Consider the following 9,598-nt stretch of genomic DNA (forward strand, 5'->3'; position numbering starts at 1 on the left):
CTTAGCATCAACAGTGACCTTGGACTCCCAAATCCAACTTGTGCAGAGGGATTGGATTGCAAACTTTCTCTGAAGCTCCATAACAAACCAAAGACAGTTCAATTGGGCAGGAGAGAGCTCTCTTACCCTCTTCCGCCACGTGTCTGTGTCCTGAATTGTACTTTTGTAATTTCTGGGAGGAGTTCCACTGTCTTGTAGGCTTCCTCCTTCCTTCCTCCCCCCCCCCCACCCTTTCGAAGGAAACAAGCCATGGCCTGGGGGCCTCTCAATAGGCCCAAAGGATCTGTTTGCAATTAGAAGACTGCTGTGTGGCTTGGCAGAATTCCAGGGCAGCTTGGCTATAAGGCGAAGAGAGGCAGACCTTGGCCAGAGAGAGAGAGAGAGAGAGAGAGAGAGAGAGAGAAGAAAACCCTTGGACTTGAAAGAGCAACTGCCACAATTTACCATCTCTGATTCTCTGTTCAACAGGTAAGGAGTTTCTCCTTTTTTGCAGTCTATAAACCTAGTTCTGAGCATTATTGGCTCTCAAGCTACTTGGGGAGAACATCCTTTAAAGGGGTTGCCGGGTTTCTGGGGTACCCTTTAAAAGGTAAAGGGACCCCTGACCATTAAGTCCAGTCGCAGACGATGGGTTGCAGCTCTCATCTCGCTTTACTGGCCAAGGGAGCCAGTGTTTGTCCGCAGACAGCTTCCTGGTCATGTGGCCAGCATGACTAAGTCGCTTCTGGCAAACCAGAGCAGCGCACGGAAACGCCATCTACTTGCACTGGCGTGCTTTCGAACTTCTAGGTTGGCAGGAGCTGGGACCGAGCAACGGGGGCTCATCCCGTCATGGGGATTCGAACCGCTGACTTTCTGATCGACCAGCCCTAGGCTCAGTAGTTTAGACCACAGCACCACCTGCGTCCCTTGGGGTACCCTTTGCTAGTGCCAGATCTCTGTCTCCTATTCGGACACAGTTCCCAGCAGTGTCTCCTGTATGTTATTGGGGCCCATTGCAGTGGCTCTGATGTCTTGGAAGAGAATTAATAGAGGAGGCAAGCAAGGGTCCCAGGATGAAGACAGCACACAAAAGTTCTGAGCTGTCGTACCGTCTGTTCTTAGCCTCTCATCCAAACAGCTTGTCAGCACAAAAATCACAGGAAAGAATGGAGTTAACATCCGAGAAGATTCTAGTGTATCCAGCCCTGCGAAGTATCTGCTGTTTCTTCATGTTTTGGATTAAAATGTTTGGGGTTACCCTTGAGATCACGGGTAGGAAGCAGATGCAAGCAAAGGATAAGCCAACATTTTCCAGCAACCAAGCAGAAGCATGTAGAGCAACCCAGATAAACAGCCTGACTACGCAGATAATTATTGTTGGGCCGGTCAAAATGAAGAGAGCCTTCTGTTACTGGTCCCAAGGCTACAGATTAGAGATTCTGCCTTGTTCCTTGTCTGTAGTCGCTACTGTAGATGCAGGTTTGGTATGTATCCTGTCCTGTGCTGCCAGCCCTTCTCAGCTCTGTCTCCACTACAAGGATGTAGCAAATGCTTTTCTGGCTGCTCCAGACCCTCCAAGTGTCCCTATTTTCCAGGGACAGTCCCAGATTTACAGTAGCCATCCCAGTTTCTGATATGATCCCAGAATGTCCCGCTTTTCCTTTGTTGTTGTTTAGTCGTTTAGTCGTGTCCGACTTTGTGACCCCATGGACCAGAGCACGCCAGGCACTCCTGTCTTCCACTGCCTCCCGCAGTTTGGTCAAACTCATGCTGGTAGCTTTGAGAACACTGTCCAACCATCTCATCCTCTGTCGTCCCCTTCTCCTTGTGTCCTCAATCTTTCCCAACATCAGGGTCTTTTCCAGGGAGTGGCCAAAGTATTGGAGCCTCAGCTTCAGGACCTGTCCTTCCAGTGAGCACTCAGGGCTGATTTCCTTAAGAATGGATAGATTTGATCTTCTTGCAGTCCATGAGACTCTCAAGAGTCTCCTCCACCACTTTTCCTTAGGACGTCCCTATTTTCATTGGAGAAATGTTGGAGGGTATGGCGTTATGCAACCCTCAAGCCAAAGAGATAAGTAACTATACAACCTTCAGAAGACATCTGAAGGCAGCCCTGCATAGGGAAGTTTTTAATTGTTTTTAAATGTTCTGTTATGTTTTTATATATGGTAGAAACCACCCAGAGTGGCTGGGGCAATAATAATAAAATTATTCTTATGAAATAGGTAGGACGTCCCTATTTTCATCGGAGAAATGTTGGAGGGTATGCCTTTCTCTCCTCCCCCAAATAAGAGTAGAAGGTTTAATGCCATACTTGTGGGTACACAACATTGGCACGTTTTGTGGCATGGAAACAACTCAGGAAAACCTGGGTCCAGATTCTTGCATCACTGGTTCACACCACTGGGCCACATTCCCTTTGTGCCTGACGCACACAGACTTGCCGGGATCTGACCTATAAGTGGACACATGCAAGTGTGACGTTGCTATGGCTGCAGAGCCAGAGAGGCCCTTTTTTCCCTTTTCCATTTGGTATGAACAGCTTGTGACCATCCCGGCTGGGAAATGTCCATATGGGAGCCATCAAAGCGATAGGGGTGAGGAAAGGGGACTGTTGTTGCGGAACTAGTACTTGGGGAAGGGAGGCTTTTCTGATGCATTTTTCCTTCTCCTGTCCCTCTGCAAAGGCACCATGAGACAGATCTTCTCCCTACTGCTTTTGGTGGCAATCTGTTGTGCCGCCAAACCAAAGAGGCAGCAGGCGACGTCAGAATGGGACTACAGATCTGAAGGTAAGGTTCCAGATTTGCTGGGTGCCAAAGAGTGGGCTGATGCCACGCAAAGCTTGTTTTGTCTTTTGTCTCATTTCCATTTGCAAATGTGCATTTGGGGCTGCAGATTTCCCGGTTTTACTATCCATGCGCAGGTCCTGCCTTCTTGGTTTTGCAAAGCTAACACAAAACTAATAGGGTACATGGGCTCTAGCCAGCCAACTCACACTGGACAGTTAAGAAAGTAAGCTTGGTTTCTGAACTGTCAGCATAAAAAACCCCACTTTTGTGAAGGTTTTGAACACAAGACCCAAATCTCCCCTGCATACATTTGCAATGCTTTTGAAACTGTGGACAGAAGATTAAACTTCCCCTCTGCCCCTATCCTGTAGAGCTTTAATCCTGTTTGAGCATTTTTTGATTTACCCATAAATCCATTCCCACTCTCTATATCTTGTCACCATGATAGACTTGAGGATATACTTCCAGGGATATACTTCTAGGGAAACAAATTCCCTGAAATTAAATGTTTAAAGAATGGCAGTTCTGTATATTCCCCTCCCTCTCTTGGCATATGTAGTCTCGACATCGAATATAATAACACCTCAGTTTCTAAAGAGGCTTCCATGTTCTCAGTTGTGTATATTTTGTATTAGAATGTATTTTTGGTCTTTATATAAACTTCTTAATCCATCAACAGATGTGAACAAGGTGGGTTACATAGTTTTAAAATGCAGCTGATAAACCAAGTTTATTCTAATTCCATCTGTCTTAGGATGGATTTCATATGTGCGCTTTTTGTTTGCAATTATTTAGTCTGACAAATGATTCAAATTCTGGTCTGATGGAAATGGTGGGGGAGCCCTCCCCTTCCGAGCCAGGAAATGGAACTGCAGAACTGCTATAGTTCAGAGAAAGGTGTATGTTCTTCTATATTATTACAGTTGTACCTTGCATCCCAAACTTCTTGGTACTCGGACATTTTGGCTCCCAAACACCGCAAACCTGAAATGAGTGTTCCGGTTTGCAAACATTCTTGTGAACACTTCCTGCAGCCAATCAGAAGCCGCATCTTGGTTTCCAAACGTTTTGGAAGTTGAACGGACTTCCGGAACAGATTCTGTTTGACTTCCAAGGTACGACTGTATTACTACTATGATGTTCTCTCATACTCCCAATTCTCTCTTCCAGCTGAAAAAGTAAACACGAGGGGATGTGCCAACCTCACTGTTGTTCTGGACAACTGGAAGTTTGCTATTGTGTCTCAAATGAAGAATCTTCTCCTCTTTGACCACCAGTCTGTGTTGCCTGACTATGGAAGGTGAGCCTGGGTAGTAAAGGTGGCAACAAAATGGACTTCTGCTGTGATCTGTGCAAACCTGCTGTACAGTCACCATCTTGGGTTCGGCAGGTCATGTATGGCCGCCTACTTGGGACTCAATAAAGCAGACTGTTTGGCAGCAATCTTGGAAGTGCGTGGCCAAGGGGCTGTTTTCAGTTTTGTGGGCTACAAGTTGTAAAAGCAGTGCCTCCCAAACTTGGGTCTCCAGCTGTTTTTGGACTACAACTCCCATCATCCCTATCTAGCAGGACCAGTGATGGGAGTTGTAGTCCAAAAACAGCTGGAGACCCAAGTTTGGGGGGACACTGTTGTGAAGGCTCTGTCTTAAGCTGTTACCCTCCAGGTGTTGTAGGACTACAACTCCCATCATCCCTGAGCGTAGGCCATGTTGGCTGAGGTTCATGGGTCCCTATTATCCAGGGACAATCCTGGATTTACAGAAGCCATCTGATTTGATCCCAGAATGCTCTGGGTTGCCTTAAGATGTCCCTGTTTTCATTAGAAAAAATTTGGAGGGTATGGAGTTATGCAATCACCCCAAGTCAAGGAGACAAGTAACTATACAACCTTTAGAAGACATCTGAAGGCAGCCCTGTATAGGGAAGTTTTTCCCTGTACAGTGGTACCTCGGGTTAAGAACTTAATTCATTCTGGAGGTCTGTTCTTAACCTGAAACTGTTCTTAACCTGAGGTACCACTTTAGCTAATGGGGCCTCCCACGCCGCACGATTTCTGTTCTCATCCTGAAGCAAAGTTCTTAACCCGAGGTACTATTTCTGGGTGAAGTCTTTAACTAAAACGTCTGTAACCTGAAGCATCTGTAACCCAAGGTACCACTGTATAGGGAAGTTAAAATGTATAATGTTTTATTATGCTTTTATATATGTTGGAAGCCGCCCAGAATGGCTGGGGCAACCCAGTCAGATAAGCAGGATATAAATAACAGAAGAAGAAGAATTAATATTATTATCAGGGCTTTTTTTTCCAGCTGGAACTCAGTTCCGGCACTTCTCATGTGCAGAGGCAGAGCAAGGGGGGTGCAGTCTGCCCTGGGTGCCATCCTGGGGAGGGGGGCGGTGACAAAATCCCAGCCGGGTCCAATCACAGATAATGAAGATGGAATAGGACATCCCTGTTTTCACTGGAGAAATGTTGGTGGGTATGTTATTGGCTGCTGTGGAAGTGCTCCTTGCTTTGGGCTTTGTAGCCCACTATAGAGGAATTTCTCTTGTTTGTTTTACACCTTCCCTTGCTCCTTTCCTTTCTAGGATCAAGCCACTTTCCGACGCCCTCAACGACCTGTACCTAGAATTCAACGCCCTCAAGGAACGGCTTGGAGAACTGACCACGCGCTTTGAAGGAGTGGAGTCTTTTGTGGATGAGATGAACAAAAAAGGCCAGAGCCAGCCTGTTGCTAAGACCCCCCTCAGGGTTGCCCAACCAGAGGTGGAGAAAGCAAGTTTCCCCTTGCCAGCCAAGCGCCGGAGGGTCCTGATTCGGAACGGGAGAAAACCCACAGAATCACTGACAGGTGGAACACAGTAGAAGCTTTGCTGAGGGGTCTCCTCCTCTGTTCCGGAGTGTTCCGGATCTTACCAACTCCTTTAGAGACCAAATGTATCTATCTGTCTATCCTTTTTTCCCCTCTGAAAGTCTGGATTCAGTGAGAGACAGAGACCTAGATAGAAGCCTTTCCTTGGCTAGTGAGTCTGCGGCAACAATTTCAGTCTGTGCTTGCACTGCAAAAGGTATAAGGAGGATGGATTCTGGGGACTGTAGAGTTTATCTGCATGGTTCCATCCAAAGAGGGTGGTTTGATTCTCAAGGGGGCCTGTTCCTTAAAATCCTCTCACACAGCTCAACCTGACAGGGAACGAGGCACTTCTCAGTATTATCAGTATTGTACGGATCTCAGAAAAGGTGATGCGCTACACTTTGCACATTTCCAGTGTCGTAGAACCTTGAGAATAAATACTGCTGTGGCCACAGCACCAGTGTCACAGGTAATCTTTGTCGAGCACAGTCGAAGGAAGTGTCTGGCAGTTGCATAGGAATCTGTTCATTTCTGACAGCTGCAGCCAACGCCTTACATTTCGTCGTAGGATGTAGTAATGCTTAGACTTCCAGGGTACAGAATCTTACAGAGGATGCCAGTGCATAGGCTCTTGCCTTCCAGATGTTGTGCTCTAGAGTTTCCCATAAGCATTAACATGTACAGCCTCAAGAAATACTGAACGCAACTGAGGAATAATCGCATCTGTTCCCCCCGCCCGCCCTCTTGCTAGTGGGAGCAAATGAAGGCAGTTGATAAATAGCAACGGAACTGTGCTTGCACATACTGCGGAGGCAAGCAGATAACTCTGAATTCAGACTCTAAATTAGTTTTTTCTCCCCTGTGTGTCCATTTTTAAGTGCAAACTCAATCTCTTCTCGCATACCAGAAAGAGTGTTCAATCAGGAGCGGCTTTGCTTTTCCTAGATGTAGGTTTATTAAAGTGACAGACGCCATAAACGTGCGCGCAGACCCTATGCAGGTTATGTAAAGGAGTGTGCAGATGCCATACTTGGTGATAGCGCACTGAAAATCTCAGCCGCGTTATGCCTAAATGGCACCTTGGACGGAAACCTAGTCATGCTTTGAAAGCGAAGTCATGCCATTTGAATTAGGTAGTCGGCTCCCCTGGCTGCCATTTGCTTCTTAGCCTGGAATGTTGCTTTTCCTTTAAATAAAATAAAAAATAAATAAAAACGACCCACCTCCACCCAGTGTCACGAGAAAACCAGCAGAATGAAGTGTAAACAGGATCTGTCTTCCCTTGCCGCCCACCCCCAACTTGGCTCCACAGGCCGAGGCCCCTTCTCGGAAATGGGAAATGCCGTGCCAGATAGCCAAACATCACAGATTAGCTGGAGCCAGATTATGAGTAACTGAGTTTTATATAATACTCCCCATTCCCCTGGGGAGCTAACAGACACTCCTCTCTCTCAGTGTTCGGTATGGCTGATGGGCACTTGCCCTTCATTTCTCTGCATCTTGCCCCCACCCCCAGCCTCCTTCTCAGGGCCAACATGTTAGCATTTGGATGATGGGAAGGCAAGGCTGTGGAGAATCGTTGACATTCCCACCCCCAACCAGCCCAGCAGGTTTAAATTGCTGCGAGGCACAGGGGATTTCAAGTGTCAACGCCTGGGATTCAGCATACCTGACAACACCTCCATACCAAAAAAATAAGTGGCATCAGCCAGTGTTAGAAATATATATATACAGTGGTACCTCGGGTTACAGACTCCGCTAACCCAGAAATATTACCTCAGGTTAAGAACTTTACCTCAGGATGAGAACAGAAATCGCGCGGCAGGCCCCATTAGCTAAAGTAGTACCTCAGGTTAAGAACAGTTTCAGGTTAAGAACGGACCTCCATAATGAATTAAGTTCTTAACCCGAGGTACCACTCTGTGTATGTGTGTGTGTGTATATATATATATATATATATGTATATATATATATGTGTGTGTGTGTGTGTGTGTGTGTGTGTGTATGGCAACTAGACATTCTGTTTTGGTGACTGCAACCTTGGTTTAAACTTCTCTTTCAAGTCTGTTTCTGAAATTCTTTTGTAATAAGACAGCTGCTTTGAGATCCTGTATTGAATGTCCTGGGAGACTGAAGTGTTCTCCTACTGGCTTCTCTGTCTTGTGATTCCTGATGTCAAATTTATGTCCATTTATCCTTTGGCGTAGGGTTTGGCCTGTTTGTCCAATATAGAGAGCTGAAGTGCACGGCTGGCATTTGATGGCATACACAATGTCAGAAGATGAGCAATTAAATAGGCCTGAGATGGTATATTGGATGTTCCCTTATGAAAAATTTCACCGCACACCACTGGAGATTTCAGTAAAAGTTTGCTTGGAGCATGTCAGCTATGCAATTCATGCCAGACATTGGTTCGTGGGTGTTAAAGCCTCCAAAAGCACCTCCAGGTAAACTCTTAAAACAGGTCAAAAATCATACAGGATAAAACTGCAAGAGATTCAGCTCGATAACTGCCATCGTGGAAGGGTTTCCATATGGAAATGGGGGAAAGTGTGTCCTCCAAGCTTTGCTCCACTTAGTCTCACTTTATATTGCATTATGTCCGCAAAGTTTTCTACTCACTTTTCTGTTGTTGTTGCCAAACTTTCAACAACATTGCAGGGCAAGCGATTTTCTTCCAGTTGTACAAGTGAGTGAATTTTCAGCAAGGTGCCCTGTGGCCAAAGTGGAAAGTGCAACATTTCTCCTGATGAAAAGCTGTTAACACAGAGCTTTCCAAACCGTGTGTCGGCTGCAGTGTGTAGCTAGGTGTGTCATGCAAACGCTTCCCCACGTTCTGAGAAGGGGTTAATTTAGCCTCCGGCTGGGTAGCAAAACTGAATTACCATGCCACAAAATGATGCAGGTCTAAAAAGTGTGTCACCAACATGAAACGTTTGGAAAGCTCTGCTGTAACAAGTCTCCCAGCTATTCAAGTTCAGCTGGAGCATTTGGCACTGAAATCCCTGTATCCATATTTTATTTTTATATGCTTTCCCTACTATCTTTTAAACTGTAACCTTAAATAAAGACAAACGAGGCAACACACTGTCCCAATAACAGTTGCTTTGCTTATGAAGCTAGAAGCCAAAGTACACCCGTGTTTTGTAGCAAGATGAAGAATCAGTCTAACCTTTGTACGTTGCCAAATGGATCAAGTCTAAGAACATTTATCAAAGCTTTCATTGGAAGCTTCCCTAAATGTTGCCCTTATTTCAATATAACACTTCCCAAGCCACTTTGTTCCTGACCTAATGGACAAATCTAAGGCAGTACAGAAGCACCAAGGTGCCATCCATCATAGTCACTATGTCACAGAGTTGAAGTCCTTTACTTGTACAGATGCAGCTCATGGCCTGTCCGAAGTGGAATGCCAAATTAGGGAATGAATCATTCTGTAGCTTCACATATGCTGTACTTTTACTCTAAATGCATACATGTTTTAAAAAGGGCTTTTAAAAAATCAGATTTCTACCTTTAGCTCTGATGACTTTTATAATACCAGGCGCTCGTTCTCTGTGTCTGTCTCTCTCTCTCTCTGTATGTATGTATATAATAGTTCTACATGAAAAATCCCCAAAGCTACAAAACTTCCACACTTGTGTATGTACATCTAACCTTTTAATAGTCCCTGCCCTCAGGCTGAAAATCTTACTAGTTTCACAAGCCATTCTGGGAGACCTGTTGGGTTTGTTTTTGGTTTTTTTTAAGAACAGACTAAAAATACTTCAAATAATAATAATAATAATTGCACTTTTTTATTTTGGCTGTGTGATTTTTGTGACTGATGCAAGAGCTCTGAATGGTTTTTAAGTGCAGCAACTACAGTGGTGAGATGAACATGTATGGTTTATTATGGCATATGGAAGGCATAATGGTCAGAAGTAACAAGGACTTGAATGACTGGATTCTGTGCTGAAGGGAGAA

General features: G+C 45.3%; 1 protein-coding gene across 1 annotated transcript; it reads left to right on the top strand.

Moving 5' to 3' along the window:
- The first annotated feature begins 258 nt into the window (after window positions 1–258).
- On the top strand, window positions 259–6,841 carry LOC309335076 (uncharacterized protein). Its single transcript, XM_081850018.1, has 4 exons — window positions 259–468; window positions 2,673–2,777; window positions 3,948–4,077; window positions 5,367–6,841. The coding sequence occupies exons 2-4, from the start codon at window positions 2,678–2,680 to the stop codon at window positions 5,641–5,643; spliced, it is 507 nt and encodes a 168-aa protein (XP_081706144.1). The 5' UTR covers window positions 259–468; window positions 2,673–2,677; the 3' UTR covers window positions 5,644–6,841.
- The last annotated feature ends 2,757 nt before the right edge of the window (window positions 6,842–9,598 follow it).

Source organism: Podarcis erhardii, assembly GCF_964252035.2.
Source record: "Podarcis erhardii genome assembly, chromosome: 2".
NCBI lineage: Eukaryota > Metazoa > Chordata > Lepidosauria > Squamata > Lacertidae > Podarcis > Podarcis erhardii.

Coding starts and splice junctions, on each gene's coding strand:
- LOC309335076 (XM_081850018.1), top strand. CDS start 2,678: ATGAGACAGATCTTCTCCCTACTGCTTTTGGTGGCAATCTGTTGTGCC. Junction 2,778..3,947: donor ATGGGACTACAGATCTGAAG/GTAAGGTTCCAG, acceptor TCTCTCTTCCAG/CTGAAAAAGTAAACACGAGG. Junction 4,078..5,366: donor GTGTTGCCTGACTATGGAAG/GTGAGCCTGGGT, acceptor TTTCCTTTCTAG/GATCAAGCCACTTTCCGACG.